At 35.1% G+C, this 25744-nt stretch overlaps 1 protein-coding gene across 1 annotated transcript; it reads left to right on the top strand.

Moving 5' to 3' along the window:
• The first annotated feature begins 14 nt into the window (after window positions 1-14).
• Window positions 15-12451, top strand: LOC133175547 (mRNA cap guanine-N7 methyltransferase-like). The gene is made up of 11 exons (XM_061310665.1): window positions 15-45; window positions 375-427; window positions 2219-2342; window positions 2604-2732; window positions 4292-4416; window positions 7701-7882; window positions 9748-9918; window positions 10091-10208; window positions 11017-11145; window positions 11499-11532; window positions 11829-12451. The coding sequence occupies exons 1-11, from the start codon at window positions 30-32 to the stop codon at window positions 11915-11917; spliced, it is 1170 nt and encodes a 389-aa protein (XP_061166649.1). The 5' UTR covers window positions 15-29; the 3' UTR covers window positions 11918-12451.
• The last annotated feature ends 13293 nt before the right edge of the window (window positions 12452-25744 follow it).

Below are 25744 nucleotides of genomic sequence, written 5' to 3'. Positions count from 1 at the left end.
AATGTCGCAAACAGCTCTTTAAATCCAGCATGGAGCAAACAGAAAGTAAGGTTGATTTTATTTAGACTTTTATGATTATCTTTGTTTTTACAATATCTAATTGTAATAAAATTATCATCAAATTGTCATTGTTCAACTATTTAAAAATTTAAAACAAGGTAATTTAGGTTGACATTTTCACTTAAATCTACAATTACAAAGCTTCAAATGGCTTGCTCCCATTGTGTAAATGAAAACAATGAAACGATATAAAAATCGTTTTTATTCATAAATTGTTTAATGCTAGAAAATTTAATAGGTTACAGAATAATGCCCAATGGTAAGTCATGATCCCATTTTAATTTAAAAAGTTTGTGTTTGATTTTCTTTTTCAGCAGAAAAGGAACAAAATGCAGACAATGCTGAGGCCTCAGCAGCTCAAGAAAAGGTTAGGATAAGATCAGGGGCGTAGCTGCCTATACGCAAGTGCGTACACATCATTTTCAAAAAAAAAAAAAAAAGGAGACAGAGAAGGGGGTGTATTCGAAGAAAAAATCTCAATTCTGTACCATCCAACAAATATCCGTGTTTCAAATTATTTTGTGTCATACTGTTTCGATTTGAATTTTATCACAACTGTATAATAAAATTTGAAATCCTTTATTAAATCATTGATAAATCCAAATAAATCATTCATTAATTTTTAATTGTTCTTTAATAAACTGATAGTTTTTTTAAAAAGATCTTTTAGAAATTAAATTTCAAACACATCGTTGAATGCTATGATCTACTAGTATATGATTTAAAATACGATATTTTTTTGTTAATAATTAAAATTTAGTATCCGTGTTTTTGAACGTTAAAAACAAGTATATGATACAAATATACCAGTTAAATATTTAGCCTAAACTACATGTACAATTAGATTCATGGAAGTATTAACTTTGCATTAAAACAATAAATATTAATTTAATATAATGTCATTTATTTTCTAAACAAAAGGTAAATGACATGATTTATATTTTGCAAGAAAATGAATGAAATATTTGGCAAAACTCGGAGCTTCTGGACACTCAACAGCAGGAACGTAGTATCGGGGTGGGGGCACGGGGGTGGCCTGCCCCCACTTATTTCCATACCTAACGTTTTACTATTGAAAATGTTTATTGAAAGGTGGTTGCCCCCTTTTTTGTTGAAGCATAGTTAAATCATGGTAATTTGGTAATGTATTGATAAAATTTTGATTTGTGAAAGTTGGACCTCCCCCCCCCCCCCCCCCCCCCCCCCCACTGCCGTTCTCTGCGTACACTTCACTTCCATGCTGGCTACACGCCTGAAGATGCTTAGTTATCACTGTGGTTAAAGAAGGAAATATAAAATCAGAAATTAATCAGAAGTTTGAGATTCATTTTCAAAGAAATGGCTTACTACAAAGACATATATACATGTATATTGTCTCACGTTTCTCTATAACTAATATACTGTAAACCACTTTTTATTCCTAGTTTCTCTAACTATTAAATATTATACTGTAAATCACTTAATTTTTATTCACAAAATTAAGCGAGACCTTCTGCTTATGAAAATTTCCTTCTTGCATATAATTTTATAAGAATTAGTATGCACTGTGCACAACATTAACCAGAATTAGTGAAAATTTTGTCCTGAATATACAATGGCATGTAAGTACTTAGTACCTATCTCACAAAAAATTGGAGATCTACAGTATTTGATTTACTACATGTAGTACTAGTAGGTCATTTTCAAAAGATTATCAGTTTTTTAATGAAATACTTAGTTTATATTTTCCAGTGTATTTCATAAAACAAATGTTAAATTTGGATGCTGAACATACATGTATTTTAAAATTTGATCATTTTTTGAAGAGAATACATAATTGAGTTTGATGTAATACATGTAGAAATATGGTAGACCTCAATTCCTACACTACTGATTAAAATAAAGACTAAATAAATAGTTAAATACCAACAAAAACAAAACAACAGCAAGTCTGTGTTTTGTTTCTTTTCCCTTCATAATTAAGGCTGTAGTACACGTAGTGTAATCTTGTGGTTTGCAGTAAGGTGGCAGAATGTAAATTCTAAATAAATGATTGCGAGTGTAATTTAGTATGATTTTTTTTAAAGTTTTGTTTTTTTTTTTACACAGAGAAACTTCAGTTCTTACAAATGTAATACCGTAATGTTTCTTCTTGATCTCTGTAATTTTTTTGTTAAAGGATGTATCGGAAACAGTCGCAAAGCATTATAATGAACTCCAAGAGGCAGGGCTGGCCGTGCGGACACAGAGTCGGATCTTCTATTTACGGAACTTTAACAACTGGATCAAGAGTGTGCTAATAGGTAATGTGTTTTACTTTTTACTTGGTATCTTGATAGTTTCTGAATCTCTTTACAGCTGGATCAAGAATAAAAAAAGAGCTGAATTTGGCACGAACAAGTTCCAGAGTGTCCTTATATTTAATTATTAAAAGTAACACCTGAACATGTCAGAAAAGGGATTAAGAGTGTTTTATTGGGCAATTCTGAGTTATTTATAGTAGATCTCTGTATACTCTTTTAGTGGATGGATTATATAAATAAATTAATTTGTGACATTTTCAGGAGAGACGGTGAAGCAGTTAAAGAAGGAATCAAACAAGAGATCTCTAGTGGTGCTTGACCTGTGTTCTGGGAAAGGTGGTGATTTACTCAAATGGAAGAAGGCTGGAATCTCAAAAATCGTCTGTGCAGGTTATTTAATGTGTACACTTTACGTATAGCTGCAGTACTGTAGCTCTCTTAGATAGATAATTTGGACATACATACCAGAGAGCTACAAAGCCATCCATTATAAAATCCTTCAGTTCATGGTGATGTTTTTTGGTCATACATTTTGGTTAGTATTTCTTGCATTATATGTGTAATGGTTTGGGCCATATATCAGACTGGATAGCTGAGTTAGAGCACCTGACTAGTGATGCAGGGGTCCGGGGTTTGATTCCCAGTTCAGCCATTTTCTCCTTTCCTGTTCCCCCACCTAAAGCACCATATACATTAATTAAACATATATTTCACTCCTGCTCTTGCAATTTTGTTTACCTTTCAATGGTTTTAAAATGGCTTCTATGGACTTGGAAAGTCACTGTTTCAAAAACTTTGCCTACAGCACTGACAGCCTTTGTGGGATCTCGTAAAAAATGCATACTGCTGAGACATTGAAATTTAATTTTACATTCTTAGCTGTAGATATTATTTCTTTGACTTTATTTCTACTTGTACATGCATGTAATAAGTTGAAATTTTGATCTTCAAGTAATTGAAGGCATGATTTTCAAACCATTTGCATTGCAAGCTGAAACTTAAATACCAGTCATGGTAGCCTATTGGTAGGGCGTTTGCTTCATAATGGGGAAGCCCAGGTTCAGTTCTCCTTCACTGCGCCACGTCAAACCTAAGACATAAACATAGGTAGTGACTGTTCCTTTTGCCAATCACCCGGCATTCCAAATGAAAGTCCTTAAAACTGAGGTCCCCATGTCAAGGTGGGCATTGGCATGATAAAGAATCCTTTCTAGTGGTGTTCCAATCATCGATTATATTGAAAATCGGTCAATTCTTGGCATAATCCAAGTGCTCCATTACAAAATTTTTATTCCTATTAATTGATTTATTTTTTTAAATTATTTTACAAGCGTAATAGTTTTTAAGCGGAATATTCCAGCCACCACTAATCTATGTACTTATTTGTAATCATAATGGCGCTGAAGAACAGACAATTGTATCCATGCCTGGGTAACAAAGTATGTTCCCGTATATGGACGTACTTTGGGTTCTACAACAGATACACAATCAATAAAACACTCAGGTGATATCCATTTATTCTTTTTCAGCAAAATAAGTAACAAATATATATTCAGAAAATAGTCATTTACCCATTCTTACCATTTAATTAATCAAATTGATAGACTTTGTAAATGTCTGATTATAATCAATAATTAGCTAGTTACAGTAACCCAATCATTGATTATGAAATTTTTACCGATTCCCATCACTAACCCTTTCTGCTCAATGGCCCTGAATGATTGTCAAGCATCTTTAGATTCTTACAATTTTAATCATGTCATCTCTGTTTTTTGTTTAGAGTTACAGAATGGGAACTAAAATTTATAAAAATTATTAATTTTAGATTATTGATCTTGGATGAATTCTTTGTAATATTTGTTTTTCTTGAGTTGTCTCCCCCAATAGTATGTACTAAGAAGGGAATTTCAGTCTGAGAAAATTAATACATCAGTACATTAAATTTCCAGATATTGCTGGGACATCAGTTGAACAATGTGAAAGTCGATATCGAGAGATGATCGGCAGAATTCAACATGATCGCCACTCCGGTGAGATGTTCTCCGCTGAATTCATCACAGCAGACTGTACAAAGGTGAGTAGGTTATCAGATGTCGATTGAGATGTCCTCGGCTGAATTCATCACAGCAGACTGTACAAAGGTGAGTAGACTATCAGATGTTGATTGAGATCTTCTCCACTGAATTCATCACAGCAGACCGTACAAAGGTGAGTAGGCTATCAGATGTTGATTGAGATGTTCTTGGCTGAATTCATCACAGCAGACTGTACAAAGGTGAGTACATGTAGGCTATCCTATGTCCATTGAGATGTTCTTGGCTGAATTCATCACAGTAGACTGTACAAAGGTGAGTAGGCTATCACCTGTTGATTGAGATGTGTACAAAAATGAGTGGGCTATCAGATGTCGATTGAGATGTTCTTGGCTGAATTCATCACAGCAGACTGTACAAAGGTGAGTACATGTAGGCTACCCTATGTCCATTGAGATGTTCTTGGCTGAATTCATCACAGTAGACTGTACAAAGGTGAGTAGGCTATCACATGTTGATTGAGATGTGTACAAAAATGAGTGGGCTATCAGATGTCGATTGAGATGTTCTTGGCTGAATTCATCACAGCAGACTGTACAAAGGTGAGTAGGCTATCACATGTTGATTGAGATGTTCTCCACTGAATTCATCACAGCAGACTATCAGATGTTGATTGAGATGTTCTCCACTGAATTCATCACAGCAGACTGTACAAAGGTGAGTAGGCTATCACATGTTGATTGAGATGTTTTCCACTGAATTCATCACAGCAGACTTTACAAAGGTGAGTGGGCTATCACATGTTGATTGAGATGTTCTCTGCTTAATTCATCACAGCAGACAGTACAAAGGTGAGTAGGCTATCACATGTTGATTGAGATGTTCTCCACTGAATTCATCACAGCAGACTGTACAAAGGTGAGTAGACTATCAGATGTTGATTGAGATGTTCTCCATTGAATTCATCACAGCACCTTGTATAAAGGTGAGTAGACTATCACATGTTGATTGAGATGTTCTTGGCTGAATTCATCACAGCAGGCTATCGGATGTTGATTGAGTTGCTTGACTGAATTCATCACAGCACATTGTACAAAGGTGAGTAGGCTATCAGATGTTGATTGAGATGTTCTCGGCTGAATTCATCACAGCAGACTGTACAAAGGTGAGTGGGCTATCAGATGTTGATTGAGATGTTCTCAGCTGAATTCATCACAGCAGACTGTACAAAGGTGAATAGGCTATCACATGTTGATTGAGATGTTCTCGGCTGAATTCATCACAGCAGACTGTACAAAGGTGAGTAGGCTATCAGATGTTGATTGAGATTTTCTCGGCTGAATTCATCACAGCAGACTGTACAAAGGTGAGTAGGCTATCAGATGTTCATTATTATGGCTTCAAACGCAACTAAATACCATATAGGGATCATCCTGACCAGAACTTACGCAACCAAAGGTGTCAGTTGATGCATTCCACAAAAGAAAATGGTACATATATATCAATTAATAATTCCTTGTAAAAACTGTCACACTGTATGACCTGAAAATAAAACTTTATCAATTATATCAACAATTAATTTTGTTACAAAACACATACTGTATTTATTCTAACAAACAAGAGTGGGGACCACAATATATTGATAGTTAGCATGAATGAATTTGGAACATAGCAATGCCTGGAATTATAGGAATAGCAAGCTTTGGGAAGGATAAAATTGTAAAAAGAAAATAACCAATAAACTTAAGTGTTAAAATAGTCACGATATATATATTATTGGGGATACTAAAAGTTAGAAACATGCAATTTTAAAGGTTAATTTTAACACTAAGGGTAATTGTAACAAATTTACACCAATTTTATTGTTAAAAATCCGAGGAATTGACCTCCATGACTGGAATTAGCAGTATACCATGCTGATTGTAATCTAAGATGCAATCTCCGAAAAATGTCTAAGCTAAAAATACTGAAAAATCTATGCTTAAACATTGTCAACAGAAAAATATTTAAGTAAATTCCTCCTAGTTCTTCAACAAACTGAAAAGAGATGATTAACTATTCAACAATATGAACAGGTTTCCATATTTGTTTACTGTTGTAATTTGAACCCTGTTCAATTTAGACCATCTGGCATAAGGCCTCACAGTGATAATTGTGATCTTTAGTTTACAATGTTAAAGGAGATGGGCAAACATAGCATGCAGAAAGCCTATAGCTTCAGAAACATAAAAATCAAGTTCAGTTTGTGAATTCATTATTTAGAGTAAACTTCTCATTATTGAAATTTATGAAATTTTGATAAACAAAACTTTTCTGAGGAAATTTTCTCGGCAAAATTTATTCTTTTTTTAAAAAATAATGTGTTATTCGTAGGGTTCGAACCCTAGCAATAAAAATCCTGAGAAGCATTTTCTTTCGAGACTAGCACACTAACCACTAGACTACACAAGTCCTGATGAATAGTGGCATTTAAATCATGTTTGTGATATAACCCTTGACTTAATGGTCTTCAGGTATTTCTCGAAAAGATGCGAAAGATATGTCATAAAAGTATATTTTTAAGGTATAGTGGGTCTTTGCTCCATATTTTTGGGAAAAAAAAATGTATATTTTTATTCAGACTTCAAGGATTAACTTTCAAAAAAATAGAGTGAAGACACACTCATATCGAAAAATAGTGTTATAGTATGAGAAAATGACTCTTTTTGCCCTCTTTAGTGTGTGTACAATATTTCATAAGCAAATAATTTCAATCTTTGTGAGATTTTTGCAAATTGTAGAGAAGTATATTATAATGTTAGATGAAATATCAAGGAAAATTTTGATATAATTGAGATTTAATTTTTCATCTTCATGTTTGTCACAATATAGGCTTATCGCTCGTCATGTTCACCCGTCTTCTTTTATATTGAATTCAAAATTGATTTTCATGTTCGAAGCCATTGAACCTGTGTAGAACTTTAAAGTGAAACAGCATGTGTTCACTCAAATGATTCCAAATGTGCCAGAAACTAATTTATGTATTACTTTTACAAAAAAAAAAACTTATAATAATTAAAATTGGAACCACACATAAATCTTAAAAGGAAATATAAAAAATGCAAAGTTCTTCCCAAAATTGGTTTACAGTTTGAATTTTAAACAAAGAAAAACTGGAGACCAACAACTTGAGGTTGAAATTGCGGATGGTTTTGTACATATGAGGACTTGCTTAACAACGATATAATCATTATTTATATTCTGTATCAAATATCATTTTTTTAAAAGTAAGTCCTCATATGTACAAAACTGTCCGCATTTTATTTTAAGTTTGAATTTTATTCAGGTTCAACTCAGAGGGAAGTACAAAGATTCTTCAATGAAGTTTGACTTGTGCAGTTGTCAGTTTTCATTTCATTACTGCTTTGAGAGTCTCCCCCAGACTCGGGTGATGTTACAGAATGCCTGCGAGTGTCTGGCATTGGGAGGATACTTCATTGGAACAACGCCCAACTCCTTAGAGATCATGTAAGACAGAAGAATTTATCATTTATAAATAATAAATATCACATGGTATAAAACTTACTGATGATCTTGGTGATATTACATCCATTCATTGAGAAAATTTATGATCAGACTTCAGCACTTCTGGTGACTAAACACTTTTTATAACAAGTTTGTATTTTTTATGCAAGCTAATTAAGTGTAGCAAGTATTGAAACCCTTTGTTGACAGAATATTTTGAGGGATGTATTAGTGTGTTATTCAGTCTTCACCACAGTGGTCTCTCTCTTACATTGTAATCAGAGAGAGAAATCAGAATTCTTTTCCTGAGTTCAGCAGAAATATTATTTATGTAACTATTTTCACCGAAAATTTCACATTATCAGTATTCATAGCTGCAAATTCACACATTGTTTTCTTCTTCCAGTTCGTCTTCACACCTTGCAAAAAAAATAGTGTAAAAGCCACATCACTGTTATTGAATTGTCTGTACTTTGTTTTCCTTGAAATTCATTAACAAAAGTTATGTTGAACTGTACAGGGCTTGGACACTTTGCTGTTCACAGAATGTTTCATAACTGTTAAATATCCTATATTTTGAGCTTCTCTGAAATAGGTGGAAACAGTTCTAATTGTAATCACTTGCATATTTTTTTTAACATGTATCTTTACACTGAAAGACCCATCAACCCCACCCCACCCATTTAAGATACATGTACCAACATGCAGTTAGTAAACCAAAGTTTGAAAGCCAGATTTAGCCTACTTGTTAAATTCATTCCCTAATGATAATGAATGTCTGCAGATGCAGCACTCCAGATATCCAGAGTGCTTTTGATTTCAACTTATACAATTTAAGAGTGGCTAAGAAACATACCTAAAATCTGGGCTCACTCAGATCAAGGTGATTTATGATATTTCTAATGCAATGCAATAGCTCATTGTCAAGTACCTTTTTTTCAATAATTTATATTCACAACATAAAAATTTCAAAGTATTTCATTGCATTCAATCAAAGGTCAAGGTCATAAAAAAGCCCTCATGGTAGCTCAGTCGACAAAGGGCTCGCTCTGTGATCGGAAGGTCATGTGTTCAAATCATGGCCGCGACTGACATAAGTCGATAAAAAATAGGTAGCAACTGTTCCTTCGCCAAGCGCTCAGCACTTTGAAGTGAAAGTTGTGGGTCCTTTGGATGAGACCTTAAAAACCCAGGCCCCGTGTCACAGAAGGAGTTGGCACGATAAAGAACCCTCACTGCTCAATGGCTCTTAGTGCCAAGTAAAGGTCTAAATTTGAAGTCCTTCACCAGTATATGGTGACATCTCTGTATGAATGAAAAATTCTCGAACGGGACATAAAACAACATACAAACAATCAATCAATCAAGGTCAAAAGATCAAGATTATTGATTTATTTATGAACACTGACTTGAGTTCTTCTTAACTTACTTATTTATAATACTACACAGGTAAGGAATGGTCAAGGATAAACTAAAAAATTGAGGTTACTTAATCAAGGTCAAAAGGTTAAAATTGTAGATATGTCCTTGTACTTCTTGAGGTGATTTTAAAAATACATTCAAACCTTGTTATCTTAAACTTTATGGGATCAAGACAAAAACTTTGAGATATGTGAGGATTCCAGATATTGAGGTTAAAATAAAGATAAAGTGGTTATGACTTCCAACTCTCTATGACATATCCATGGTATTTCAGATATCAATGTTTGAGACACCCAAGTTCCACTGTTTTATACATATATACCATATTGCATCATCAGCTAATGATCTCTGTATAGGCTATAACAACAGTATTTATACTACATACATACATTCTAATACTACAATATCAATGTACAATGGAGCTATGTGATATTGATATTCAACAGGAAAAGGCTGAGGTCCTCGGAAGACAAATCCTTTGGCAATGATGTCTACAGGGTGACCTATGAACTGGATGACCTTGACAACGTGCCCTTGTTTTGTGCTAAATATAACTTTCATCTAGAGGGGGTTGTGGACTGTCCAGAATTCTTGGTGTACTTTCCAGTACTAGAAAAGTGGGTGGATTTTTAATGTCTTAAGAAAATTCTACTCAGGATAAATGGTCATATACTAGTAATTCAAATATAACCATATATATATATAATTGTAAGGAAGTTGTTGATCCATTGGATCAGTTGATTTTAATACATATGTTTTATTTTTTCTGGTGTATTTCCGATTTTGTAGGTTGGCTGAAGACTATGGTATGAAACTCGTATATAAGAAAACATTTGCAGATTACTTCTCTGAAAATGTAGAAAAGGGAGAATACAGGAACCTTCTAAATAAAATGCAAGGTTTAGAGGTAAATAAAATGACTTTTTTAAAATATCTTGGTCACTGAGGTCATGACCTTCCATCTTGACCTTTGACCTACTTCATTCATGTTGATGATATACAGCATATTTTTGGACACATAAGAGGTAGATCTGTCCTGTAAGCATGTGCACTGCTTGTCATAAGCCTTTATGAAAAATACCAGCATTGCAGTCCACTTGACCTTTGACATACTTTTCAAAAATATATCCAAATTGTTAATTTATCTTATTTTGTCTGAATTTTGTGATACAGAACTTTGATAACCGCATACCAGTAGGCTATATATTACATGTACATGTTATAAACTGTACTTTTAAACTGTATGATGTACAGTTACCACACAAATTTAACTTTAAATACTATGAAAATACATCAGGATTTCGGTATACTGAAATGCATTGTATTTCAAATGATGTTGTAGACTGACAATTGTAGTAAAAACAGACTGAAATCTCTCTCTAGCTACAAATTTGAGGGATTGTTGAATTAAACACTTATGACTAGATTACATAGATAATTATTTCTAATAATTTCAATTGCATTATTCATTTTTGCTTTGAGGGTTGAGGAAACATATTTCTATTTAATTGTCACCTTTTTTTGCTATTCTGTCACAGTCTTATATCCATGGATGTTTTTTCTTTGCTTGCAAATTCATCAACTATAATAATACTTAGCTGAGTACTCTTGGATGTACATGTATTTATATTTTTAATGATTCTATAGCAGGTGACACACGTGTGTGTCCTTGGAACACTCTAGTTGTATGCTGTATGAAGTTTGTATTGTTTCAGACCTATCCGAGTGATGACTTACTGGGCAAGGCACCAGATGATTATGCTGCAACAGAAAAAAAATATCAGGAAATTCTCACCTCTGATGATAGGCCAGATCACGTCAAACAAAGAGTAGCCCCCAAAGTGGTGAGTTCTTCATGTGGCTGGAAGACAAAGACTGAAAACCATTACCGTACCTTTCATTGTCGAGAAGAATTTTAATTTTGCAGTTGGGGGGGGGGGGGGGGAGATTATTATATTTAAGATTCTGTAGTTATATGGATCATACTGTAGTTGCCATTACCTAGGGGTAAATAATGAGACTTACTTTCTACCATGTCACCATTAATGACCATGATGATTTTCCCAGTTCTGAAGATATTTCATTTCATGGACATATTTATTGATATCTCTATTTATCGAGATCTGTTGAAATTTGACAGAAGTAAATCTTGTTCAGTGTGTAGAGCTGTTGATGTAATGATTGTTGTATTTTTCAGGGAACATTGTCAAAGTCTGAGTGGGAAGCAACGAGTAAGTTGGTTTTTTGATTCATTAATTTAGAAGTAAAGCTGATAATGTCACAAGAGCCTACAACTGAATTTGCTGATAATATTGTTGTAACCTTGACTTAGATATAAACTGCCAAACAATCTAATACTAAGTTAATGACTTGACCCATGGGAGGTCTTTAGTCCCAAGACAGTTCTGTGAATGAGTGCATACTTTAGGCCCAGAAGTCATAATGTATCTCTGTAAGTGTTTGTTATAACTTGTATCTATTGAAATCTAATCCAGTTGCAAATTTAACTTTATCTGATTTTTTTCAGCAATATACTGTGTTTTTGCCTTTCAAAAAGTTCTGGACAAAGTTAGTGGGCGATCTTGGAAACCATTACAGCCAGAGGAGGATACTTAGACATGTACTCCCTGGAAACCCCCCATAACAGACTGTGGAGGATACTTGGACATGTACTCACTGGAAACCCCCCATAACAGACTGTGCCATGTCACAGAGATGAACAGAACATCTGACAGACCTAAAATAAACATTGTCTGTGTTGTAACACCCATAAAACAAAGCAAATCTTCCAACCAAAGCTAGAATCTCCTGAAATGGGAAGGACAAGGCTTTGTCTGTTTTAAATGTCTCTTCATTACTCTGTACATTTCAATAATGTGCCAGGTGTTGTATTGATTTTATTGTTAAAAATATCTATTAACAGTTCAGCTCAGTTCATAATGTTCATTTTGTTCTCTTAAAAATACATACTGAGGTAAAAAAGAAACATAATATAAACCAACATGTGCAAGAAAGTTGCTTCAAGTTTCTTCAACTTGACAATATTTCCCACCACAAATGACTTATTTAATTGTATATTTTCATATAAAACAGTTTCTCACTTGTAAAAATTAATTTGAAGATATCCTGAATAAAAGTTGTTGAGAATAATAGTTGGTTTACAATACTTTGATCAAAATAAAAAAAAAACAGAGTAAGTGTGGGCCTCCCATGAGACCTTAGTGAGTGTCCCTTGTGTACCCATGACAACAGACCAGGAGACTTGTGTACCCATGACAACAGACCAGGAGACTTGTGTACCCATGTACCCATGACAACAGTCCAGGAGACTTATGTACCCATGACAACAGACCAGGAGACTTGTGTAATCATGAAAACAGACCAATAGACTAGTGAATCCATGACAACAGACCAGGAGACATTACTAAGCATTACTTATCTTCCAATGACAACAAACTAGGAGACCTTACTGAGTGTCATTTGTCTACCCATGACAACAGACCAAGGGATTTGTGTACCCATGACAACAGACCAGGAGCTTTGTGTACCCATGACAATAGACCAGAAGACATTACTGAGTGTTACTTATCTTCCCATGACAACAAACTAGGAGACCTTACTGAGTGTCATTTGTCTACCCATGACAACAGACCAGGAGATTTGTGTACCCATGACAATAGACCAGGAGGATTGTGTACCCATGACAACAGACCAGGAGACTTGTGTACCCATGACAACAGACCAGGAGACTTGTGTACCCATGACCACAGATCAGGAGACTTGTGTACCCATGAAAACAGACCAGGAGACTTGTGTACCCATGACAACAGACCAGGAGACATTACTGAGAGTTACTTATCTTCCCATGACAACAAACTAGGAGACCTTACTGAGTGTCATTTGTCTACCCATGACAAGCGACCAGGAGACCTTACTGAGTGTCATTTGTCTACCCATTACAAGCGACCAGGAGACCTTACTGAGTGTCACTTGTCTACCCATGACAAGCGACCAGGAGACCTTACTGAGTGTCATTTGTCTACCCATGACAAGCGACCAGGAGACCTTACTGAGTGTCACTTGTCTACCCATGACAAGCGACCAGGAGACTTTACTGAGTGTCATTGTCTACCCATGACAAGCAACCAGGAGACCTTACTGAGTGTCATTTGTCTACCCATGACAAGTGACCAGGAGACCTTACTGAGTGTCACTTGTCTACCCATGACAAGTGACCAGGAGACTTTACTGAGTGTCACTTGTCTACCCATGACAAAAGACCAGGAGACTTTACTGAGTGTCATTTGTCTACCCATGACAAGCGACCAGGAGACCTTACTGAGTGTCATTTGTCTACCCATGACAAGCGACCAGGAGACCTTACTGAGTGTCACTTGTCTACCCATGACAACAGACCAGGAGACTACTGAGTGTCATTTGTCTACCCATGACAAGCGACCAGGAGACCTTACTGAGTGTCACTTGTCTACCCATGACAACAGACCAGGAGTCTTTACTGAGTGTCACTTGTCTACCCATGACAAGCGACCAGGAGACCTTACTGAGTGTCACTTGTCTACCCATGACAACAGACCAGGAGTCTTTACTGAGTGTCATTTGTCTACACATGACAAGAGACCAGGAGACCTTACTGAGTGTCACTTGTCTACCCATGACAACAGACCAGGAGACCTTACTGAGTGTCATTTATCTACCCATGACAAGCGACCAGGAGACCTTACTGAGTGTCACTTGTCTACCCATGACAACAGACCAGGAGTCTTTACTGAGTGTCATTTGTCTACACATGACAAGAGACCAGGAGACCTTACTGAGTGTCACTTGTCTACCCATGACAACAGACCAGGAGACCTTACTGAGTGTCATTTATCTACCCATGACAAGCGACCAGGAGACCTTACTGAGTGTCACTTGTCTACCCATGACAACAGACCAGGAGTCTTTACTGAGTCTCATTTGTCTACACATGACAAGAGACCAGGAGACCTTACTGAGTGTCACTTGTCTACACATGACAACAGACCAGGAGTCTTTGTTACTGAGTTTCACTTATCTGCCCATCTGTTAGCTATTTTTGAATGCCACTCCTTCTTCTGATTTGATATGATTTTGGTAAAATGAAATACATAAGTAAATTACAGTAATATAAATACTTCTTGTTTAGAGTACATCAATATAAATACTTCTGTTTATCTGTTTGTGTTTTCAATTAATGATATTGTAATGTTTTCAAAAAATAGAATAATTTTTCAAATTCTTACAAAATGTAAGTGCCAATAATTAATAAGTATCTGCAGCTTAAATCTTGTTATTGCCAATAATTATTAAGTACAGGTCAGATACATCTGCTGAGTTTCAGTTGAAGCATACATTCCTTGACGTATTTTCCACTTATGGTCCAGCAGACATGCTATCGAAGCCATCTTAGGACTAAGACATATCTTAAGAGATATCTTAGTCCTAAGTGAGGCCATTGAATCTGCCCTAACTTAAGACATATCTTAGGATTTCTAAAGTTAAGACATTGCAAGACCCGTCCTAACATGAAATTAAGAGATTCCAAACTTTCGTTCATTTCTTATCAGACATGTATTGGAGGGTGGGAGGGGGCAAGGTGGGTCCTCCTTTTACTCCCCCCCCCCCAAAAAAAAAACCTTTTACAAAAAAGTTTCTTTTACCCCCGCCCCCCCCCCCCCCTTTATATATATCGAGTTTAGAGGTTTTCCTTTCTTGTGTTTCTCTCAGAGTTGATAAGGAACTTTTTCTTTTTTTTCTTTGTATGTTTATTTAACGGTTGTAAATTTTAGTTACAATATGTTGCTCTGCCCACTCCCTTCCCTCCAACTTTGAAAAACACTGAGTGCTTCGTTCCTACCTATGTATAAATAATTGTCCAATAGTAATTTGCCGTACTATTATATTTCTTCTTAGCAATCAAGAAATTAAATTGACTTGATTTAATATTGGAGTTAGTGGTCACAATTCCAAAAGTATTTAAGTTACACATCGAAAAAGTCGGGATTGCTTTGATGGTTCTTTATATGCGTTATAAAAACCTAATGCTATACTAGTTATTATCCAGTCGAAGATCACGAATGAATGAGAATAGCACTAACCAGCACGGGATTTAGCGGGACACAGTAACTTGAAGAGGTCACTTCCAAGGGCTATTCATGCTCGCCGTACCTTATATGAAACTGAGGAGGTTCTATACCGCGTCAAAAGCTATCTTACTATAATCGAGGCAGTATTTCCCTGTATAGACTCTGTCCCCTACATTGCTCGCCCAAGTTAAGTTAATACGAGACGGGTTTATTTCTTAGTTTGTTAATTATATAAAATTTATTTATCTAATTTGCTGTGCAAATATTAATATTGAAATGTGAATTTGTACAAACTTAACTTTTAAACTTTTTCAATATGTATGTTTTCCTATTTTCTTCATTATTTATTTATTTATTTATTTGAGAGAGAGAGAGAGAGAGTTGTCCCTTTAATTAATTTATTAATTAAAATAAGAAAGCGTTTTTAGAAGTAGAAAATTGTTCTATGACTACTTCTCTCTAATCTAATTTTTACAAGTTATTAAAAAAATTGTAAGTCCCCATAATTGTTTTTTTATTTTATTATATAACTATAATTATTATAAACATAGTCTGTGATGATTTAAATATTTAAGATTTGTCTAAAGAATCTCGTAAGTCTATCCTAGTTAGGACTTTCCTAAGAGAGCTTCTATGTCGATCTTAAGAACTCTCTTAGGACCATCCTAAGTTTTGTCCTAAGATATCTCTTAAGTCATATCTTAGGACTATTCTTATGACACTTTTGATAGCATACCCGCAGGTATTCATCTTAGAGATTAGTATCTAAAAGGAATAATGGTTCAGATACAACAGTGGAAGTAATTCTCTGTATTAGAGAGTAAATAATGATTTTTTAGTGCACATTTATTAAATTGTACTGTTTGTAAATATGTCGACGGAAATGAGATGTGTATAGACACTGCACTCAGTGAATCAATAGGATATATCCAGGTTTACTTAACAGAAGCTGCTGAGATGCAGTGTCAGTCACTCAATGTTAGATATGAATCAATAGGACATTGCGGTCAAGGTTCACTGTAAGTTTGCTTACGGTCAAACGACACGTTCCCCAAATATCTGGTTTGCATTATTTTGTAATGTACCAAGAATATTTATAATTATCATAATATTTTGATTTCTAAACTTTTTTCAAAATGTCGGAAAAATATATAGACAAAAATAATGATATCAGCATGCAGTTCAAGTGATCTCCAGTGTAGGATTATTCTCCGGAATCTTGCACAAATACCTTGTAATGTACCCCAATTTTTTGTGAGGGAACTTCTTAGGTAGCAATATTTCAATCACAAGATATTGGGAAAAGTTGTATATTTTTGAGAAACGTGTCGTCTGACCTTAAACAGAAATCAAAATAATTACTCCTCAAAAGTATCTTCGTGCTATAGTAGAATAGCCAGCATATTCGTCCTTAAACAAGACAGATGGTATACAATTCCCTTGAGATCCGCACACCAGCGCGTATTGCACAAAAATTCTTGCAGACTGATCGATTATTATATAGGGGAAATTTGTGTCATCTACTCTCCATAGATTATGAAACATTTTAATCCATCTGTGTCATAGTTTATTGCAACCGGCAGCGAATAAATCAAAGCACTGAAAGTACTGGTTGGAAATGATTTTAACGCAGCGAGATTAAATGCACCATTCACCTGACTGTAATTCACAGGTGATTGGGGACAGGACCGAGAGCTTCGCCCGAGGGGAATATGATATTTCTTGGCTGAATAAATCTTCATGTTTCCCGAATATTCATGCAATAGTTTATTATACGGCAAAAACTTTAAAAATAAACATAAACTTTCAAATTCGGCACCGCTCTTAAATTCACTTTCCCTGAGTGCCGAGTATAAGACTAAATTTGAAGCCCTTCACGGCATACGGTGACGTTGCTATATGAGTGAAAAATTCTCGAATGGGACATTAAACAACATGCAATCAAACAACAATTTTAACGTAAAGTTACTGAAATGATTTACAGAAGCCCCTTGGACACATTACACTCCAATGAAACAATCAGCAATTTTGTAACGTGAACCAGGCTATTGTGACGTCTACTACTCTCGGTAGTTTTTGTTACATTTGTAAAAAATTCAACGAACAATAACTATTGCGGGAAAATGCTCTAGGTCTCCGAAGAGGTTGGAGATGATGAAAAGCATGACCACGACTGGGAGGTATGAAGTTTTATGGTCCTGTCACCTGATAATCTGGAACTATTCAGATAACGCGTTGTATAGAATACTAGTAATTATAATGAGGTATGATAAACATATATCTCGTAATGTTGGATTGAATATTTTAAACTTTTATCGTGCTCAACATGTCTTCCTAAACTGGCATTTGAACTATTCACCTCTTATATAGCCTTGGTAACGATACCGGTTCTAAAGAACCACGTGATATTAACCTTGTACAATGTAATTCCAAACAACAGTAATTCATAATAACACCAAGTAGAAAATGATTTGTCTAATTCGTTCCTCAAACAAAAGAAATCATATATTCCTAATATTTACATTTATATATTTGACATAACTCGAATGTTACAAGGAACGCATGTGTCGCCTGCTTTGTAGCTTCATTAGAAATGTAAATAAATCTAAGAGTTGTCAGCTATTTATTCATGTATTTAATTGCCTCTAGCATTATCGTTCATGCTTTCGCCTTCAAAGACACAAACTTCCACGTACAGTACAAGACTGCGATAGAATCTAACAATCAAATCCCCAACCCTCAAATGAACAATGAAATTGAATTGATTAGAAATGATTGGTTATCATTTTAATAATACGTTTTCAACAATTTTCCACATGAAATTAGAGCCTCTCTTTCCTGCAATTGTCAGTCTACACAATCCACTGTGGAATACCGACCCCGATGTATTTTCACAGTATATAAATATCAGTTTGTGTATTAACTGTATATCATACAGTTTCAAAGTCATGAGCTCATAAACATGTACATGTATAAATGCTAATTATCAAAACTCTGAATCTCATAATTCAAAAGACATAAATCAAACAGTCGAGTATTTTCTGCAAAGTAGGTCAATGTCAAGTGGACTGTACATATCACTGATATTTTTCATGTTTTATAACAAACAGTACACATGCTAAATGACATAGACTTAACTCTTAAATTTCATATTCTCTATGTAGGCACTATGAACGATTTTGAAAAGTTAGTCAAAGGTCAAGTTCAAGGCTCACGATAACCATGGCAATTTACAAAAGCCATGGTGCCTCTTACAATTCTCGAGACATAAGGTGTAACAAACGGACAGACAGACGCCGGTAAGAGAGATCCCTAAGTTTGCTCTGCAGGCGGCACAAAAATGTAAATATATTTGTATAGATCCCTCCCACTGATGTTAGACACAATGACAGTCCGGGAAATTGGCATGCATATTAGGCACGAGACCTTTAACCTTGCGAAATTTACATTCAGTTGTAAATATCGAAAAACCAACACACTAAACTTTGAAAGAGAAAACAGTGGGAAATGTAAATATATCCATATTAGCCCTGCAGATGCATATCAGCCCTGCAGGATACGTATCAGTCCTGGAACTTGATACGGCTGCTGCATATGCAAAAAATCTGTATTATTTACTATTAAAGTACGTTTGTGTGTGTGTGTATATATATATATATATATATATATATATATATATATATATATATATATATATAAGCACATTTTACAACAACTCTTAAACTAACATAACTGCCCTAAGTGAAGAAATATAAATATAGAAAGCACAAAGAAATTCACTTTTATAAGGATACCCACTTCCGCCCCAGCCCGGGGTTGAACTCTCGACCTACGGAATCGGTCTCCTAGCAGTACAGGAACAGCGCGCTAGACCGCTCGGCTATCTAGGCAAGTCAAAAAACTTGCTTTCGATGCCGATGGAATTCTCGCGGCGCTGCCCTACACTACATAGTCATTGAGAATGGAAGTGAGATACAGTTATTTGGATATTAGTTTTATTAGAGGATCGTTACCAATACACGTTGTAATGAAATTAATTTTCTTTATTAATAAAGCACATTTTACAACAACTCTTAAACTAACATAACTGCCCTAAGTGAAGAAATATAAATATAGAAAGCACAAAGAAATTCACTTTTATAAGGATACCCACTTCCGCCCCAACCCGGGGTTGAACTCTCGACCTACGGAATCTGTCTCCTAGCAGTATTCTCAATGACCGTGTAGTGTAGGGCAGCGCCGCGAGAATTCCATCGGCATCGAAAGCAAGTTTTTTGACTTGCCTAGATAGCCGAGCGGTCTAGCGCGCTGTTCCTGTACTGCTAGGATGACTGACTGAACTAAAGAGAAGTTTGAGGATTAGTCCATTCATTAACCTTCTTTATCAAGGATATGTTTATAGGCATTCCTTTGAATAGAAACTCTCCTCGCTTCAATCTGTTAGAGAAGGTTCTCATATGTGGTCTATATGTAGGAAACGTAGATTACTTATAAGACTGGATGTTGATTTGTACGTTTCTGCAGGATATCATTTAACACATACATCTGGTATTTACAAATATATTTTAAATTGCGGCTATGGTCTAAAAAATCAAATAGTGACTAGAGTTGGTGAAACAACATAAGCATCAAAAGGAAGTTGGGAAGCGCGAGGAATTACATGTAGGTCCTCGCTTGCCTGAATTGTCTCATTTTTGCTGAAAACATAATGCACCTTTTTATGTGCGTAAATACTTTTAAGTTTAAGAATGAATAGAAGACATGCACTCAATGTATTTTAGTTTTTTTATCATTTGGCTATTTATTCACGCATTCTGTAAGCATTAGCAATAATAGTCCACTATCGGCACACCAAGTATAACCTGGTTTCCATTAAAAATTGAAAATGCCCTATTTGAAAAATCATTGAAGCGGAAGAAAATGCGAACTTGATCTATAACTCAAGTTAAGCACATATACCAAAACAAAAATCAGCTCAATATATGCGATTTTTTTCTTTTTAGAAAAAACAAAACAAAAAACGCCGAACCCCCCCTTTTTTTTTTTTAATTTGTAATATTCCGTCAAAAATCAATGAAGCAGAATTTCAAACTCGAATTCCAAACTCTGTTTCTCATCAGGATACACTATAAATACCAAAGCCAGCTCAATATCTGCAAGCGTTTAGAGAAAAGTGCGAAAAACCAAGTGGAACAGACTGACAGATAGACAGAGGGACGGACGGACAAACAGGCGGACAGACGATGAGGAAACCTATAGACCCCTCGGGCTTCACCGGTATGGGACTAATAATTACTGTCTTGATAAAATATTTTGACTTGTAGTAATACGCTTGGTATTATTAAATACAATGTACATTGCAGTATGATTCTTTTAAATATACTTTAAAAATATAAATAGCTGCATTTATTTAATCGCACCGAATTCCGAAATCTGTTAATTTCAAGATTTTTTTTTAAAATTCAATTTAATGATATTACGGTACATTTTATTAATACTTTATTTAGCAAAATAACTTTAGTTGATAAAAATGTGTTGCAAACAGTGTCAAACACCTGTCAATGACAGTTTAAGATTATCTATCTCTTGTCTATATATCTTTACATATGCTTTTCTACGTACGGGAAAATGTTATATATTGATTATTAAGTCTAAGTATAAACTGTCGATTAATTCGTTTTTTTGAAAATCCCTGTCTTTATTATTCATATACGTTTTATATGTTACATTCATCCTCTTTGAAAGAAGAGTTACAATTAAAACACGAGAAAAATCTTGCACCTTAAAACGCATTCAAATAAAATAAATATCATCAATTTTCTGTAAAGAAAAATATTGAAATTGGTTATTTGATGCCTTTATTCACATTTGTAATATTTCATTTATGATTTTGACGTTAAATAAACTCCATTACCCCCTTTAAATATGACCCCTCCAAAAATATATGGAAGAGGGTATACTTAAATTTTTAATTATCACGTGACCAGAAAATGTGCAGTATAATTTTTTTTTTCATATTTTTAGGAAGATAACACTTTTATCAACAACATATCACAATATCATTACATTTCTTGAGGGGCCGAAAAACAGCCTTATCGAAACTCCCCCTTTGTTGAAATCCATGTTTACACGGCAACCGTGCCCCCCCCCCCCCCGTTCCTATGGCCATGAACTAAGCCATTATTAGTCATATTTATACAGAAGCAACCTTAGGTATTGTACAATCAAGTTTGTTCAAATTATGACCGCCCAGGGGGGGGGGGGGGCGTATCAGAAGGTCAAAGTTTTACATAAGAATATATAGGTTTCATCTTGAAAAATCTTTGTCATATTATTATAGAAACATCCTATTATTATAGAAGCATCCTCAAGTAGTGTAGATTCAAATTAGTTCAAATTTAGGGAGGGTAGGGTAGAGCCACGATGAACGATCAGAGTTATACATAGGAATCTTTAAGATTCTTCTGCTCAAGAACAGCAAAGCCATGATTTGAAATTTTGATACTGAAGCATCATGAAGTAGTGTAAATTTAAGCTTGTCTCCCCCCCCCCCCCCCATTGCGTAATATTTTCAGTACTGAACTGATTTCTGCTTTTTCCTAGCAAATGTGCTCAGGTGAGCGATGTGGCACATGGGCTTCTTAGTTTTTTTTAATTTTGTTTTCTTTAGCTCACCTGAGCCGAAGGCTCAAATGAGCTTTTCTGATCGAAATTTGTCCGTTGTCTGTCGTCGTCGATGTTGTAAACTTTTCACATTTTCATCTTCTTCTCAAAAACCACTGGGCCAATTTCAACCAAACTTGCCTCAAGGTATCCTTGAGTAAAGGGGATTTAAGTTTGTTCAAATGAAGGGCCACGCCTTCTTCCAATAAATATGATTTCGTGAAAAATTAATGGCATCATTTAAAAGTCTTCTTCTCAAGAACCATTGTGCTTGAAACATGAAACTTATGTGAAATCATTGTGAGGTAGTGTAGATTCAAATTTGTTCAAATCATGACCCCCCGGGGGAAGGGTGGGCCACAATGGGGGATCGTAGTTTTACATAGGAATACATAAGGTAGATCTTTCAAAATCTTCTTTTCAAGAACAACAAAGCCATGATTGGTCATATTTTTATGGAAGCATCCTCAGGTAGTGTAGATTCAGGTTTGTTCAAATCATGACCCCCGGGGATAGGGTGGGGCCACAATGGGCGATCCAAGTTTTACATAGGAATACATAGGGAAAATCTTTAAAATTCATCTTCTAAAGAACATCAAAGCCATGATTGGTCATATTTATATGGAAGCATCGTCAGGTAGTTTAGATTCAAGTTTGTTAAAATCATGACTCCCGGGGGTAGGGTGGAGCCACAATAGGCAATCACAGCTCTACATAGAAATACACAGGAACAATCTTTTAAAATCTTCTCGAGAACAGCAAAGTTGTGATTAGTCATATTTATAGGGAAGCATCCTCAGGTAATGTAGATTGAAGTTTGCTCATATCATGACCCCCGGGGGTAGGGTGGGGCCACAGTAGAAGATCAAATTTTTACATAGGAATACATAGGAAAAATCTTTAAAAATCTTCTCAAGAACAGCAAAGCCATGATAAGATATATATTTATATGGAAGCATCCTCAGGTAGTGTAGATTCAAGTTTGTTCAAATCATGACCCCCGGGGTAGGATGGGGCCACAAGGGTTGATCAAATTTTACATAGGAAATTCTTTTTAAAAATCTTCTTCTCAAAAACAGCAAAGCCATGATTGGTCATAATAATATAAAAGCATCCTCGGGTAATGTTGATTTAAATTTGTTCAAACCATGACCCCCAGGTGAATAGAGGGGCCATAACAGGGGATCATAGTTATACAAAGGAATATAAAGGCTATATCAATAAAAAATTTCATCTAAAGAACAGCAAACCCATTATGTATCATATTAATTCAAAAGCATCCTTAGGAAGTGTAGATTCAAGTTTGTTCAAATCATAACCCCCCGAACCACTTTTATATTTAAACTTTTCAATACTGAACTGATTTCTGCTTTTTCCTAGCCAAAGTGCTCAGTTGAGCGATGTGGCCCCTGGGACTCTTGTTTTTAAACATCGTCTCAAGAAAGTAAATGTGCAAACATATGAATGTTTTAATTAATAATTCCTCATGCTTGTAACTTCAATCTCTGTTATAATAGAGATGTGTTGTAAATTCTGAATTTACTGCCACCCGGTATATTCAGAATTTACAGCATGCCATAAATAATTATTTACACACACAAAGAGAGAGAGAGACCCTCACACACACGCAGACACATCGTTAAGTGATCATTTAAATCTTAGGGATTTAATACATTCTTATAATGCAACTATTGTATATGAAAAGTAAGTTGAAGTAAAATATAAAGGAACACTCCCTGACAAATATAGCCAGAATTAATTAGGATCTTTCATTCTGTGCAACAAGTTAGTAAAAATTAATATGAATGGCCCCACACAGTGACGGTAAATAAAATGCACAGTGCAAACAATATTGCGTGTTTAATTATTGAAGACGAAATGTTCAGTAAAGTAGGGTTTCTGATAGGTAGACCAAAATAGCTTTCTCTCTATCGATTTTCAAGAGAAAAATATTAAGCCTAGACTAAGCAGCTATCTATGCTCGAGACCAGCGTATTAATTGTTAAAGAGGCAAATTAAATTTCATTATTAAAAAAAAAACAGCGGAATAACGGTGGCGTCTATTCTGTGGGTTAAACTTCTTTTATCTTAATGTAATACTTCGAACACACTGAAGCAGGACATTTTTTGGGCAAAAAAAATTCAGGGTGGGTGGGTAAGTACACCCCCATAATTTGAATTTACCACTGCTTTTCTGACGGTGCAGAATGCAGTGTATTGAGATCAAAAAGATAGTGACCTGTATATATTATTGTTTTTGAAATATGTACTCTTTAAATGTAGATATGGATCATGATTTGATTGGAGGTGGGGGGGGGGGGTGGACCCCCTAGGAAAAACGAATCCCTCTTAAAATAAGGATATTATGTATCTGAAAAAAAAAATGATTTAGGAAAGTGTCTTCTTCTACCCACCCCCCCCCCCCCCCAACCCACCCCCAATACCAGGTCTGGGGGAATTGACTATGTTTTGTTTTTTTTTTTAATTTTGCTTGTCCAAAAAATTCCGAATCATACATCTGTTAGAGTTGATGTGGAACCCTCAACCCAACCCCGGAGAAAAAACCTTTGTACCTCCAAAATGAGTGTATGACATTCGCATTTTCAGCTGACTATGTACAGATTTTAGTACCCTTGTATTTTAAACATAACATATATATACAGATCTGTAGCCGGTCGTCCATCCCAATTTTTTTCAACGAGCGAGCTACGGATCTCCAGTTAATATATATACATTTGTATAAAAATTTGAAATATAAAATTATATTCAATCATTCATATTTACGTTTAGAAAATTATTTAAAGTAAATATATTGAAAAGCGAAATTGTCGACACTTAAATTAACTCGTATTTCTGGAGGAATAAAAACCCACTGGATATCTCAGAGTATTCAAAAGAAACCTATGGTAGGTAATAGACACAAACATGTACCTATAGACACAAATATGTACCTATAGACACAAACATGTACCTATAGACACAAATATGTACCTATAGACACAAACATGTACCTATAGACACAAACATGTACCTATAGACACAAATATGTACCTATAGACACAAACATGCACCTATGTACATGTATTAATGGTGGGCAATAGACACAAACATGTACCTATAGACACAAATATGTACCTATAGACACAAACATGTACCTATAGACACAAATATGTACCTATAGACACAAACATGTACCTATAGACACAAACATGTACCTATAGACACAGACATGTACCTATATACGCAAACATGTACCTATAGACACAAACATGTACCTATAGACACAGACATGTACCTATAGACACAAATATGTACCTATAGACACAAACATGCACCTATGTACATGTATTAATGGTGGGCAATAGACACAAACATGTACCTATAGACACAAATATGTACCTATAGACACAATCATGTACCTATAGACACAGACATGTACCTATAGACACAAACATGTACCTATGTACATGTACTAATGGTGGGCAATAGACACAAACATGTACCTATGTACATATACTTACGGTGGGCAATAGACACAAACATGTACTTATGTTTTCATTTCTTTCCTTTCTAGACCGACTTTCAAATTCTGAACTTCGTACAGCTCACTGTCACCCCACACCAAATAAATGATTTTTATATTTTTAATTATATC

Source organism: Saccostrea echinata, unplaced genomic scaffold (assembly GCF_033153115.1).
Source record: "Saccostrea echinata isolate AGI-Se365-2 ecotype Australia unplaced genomic scaffold, CSIRO_AGI_Sech_v1 ptg000062l, whole genome shotgun sequence".
Classification (NCBI taxonomy): domain Eukaryota; kingdom Metazoa; phylum Mollusca; class Bivalvia; order Ostreida; family Ostreidae; genus Saccostrea; species Saccostrea echinata.
The sequence above is the reverse complement of the archived record's forward strand: the minus strand, read 5'-3'. Positions and strand labels throughout refer to the sequence as shown.

Coding starts and splice junctions, on each gene's coding strand:
- LOC133175547 (XM_061310665.1), top strand. Junction 428..2,218: donor CCTCAGCAGCTCAAGAAAAG/GTTAGGATAAGA, acceptor TTTTTGTTAAAG/GATGTATCGGAAACAGTCGC. Junction 7,883..9,747: donor CCCAACTCCTTAGAGATCAT/GTAAGACAGAAG, acceptor GATATTCAACAG/GAAAAGGCTGAGGTCCTCGG.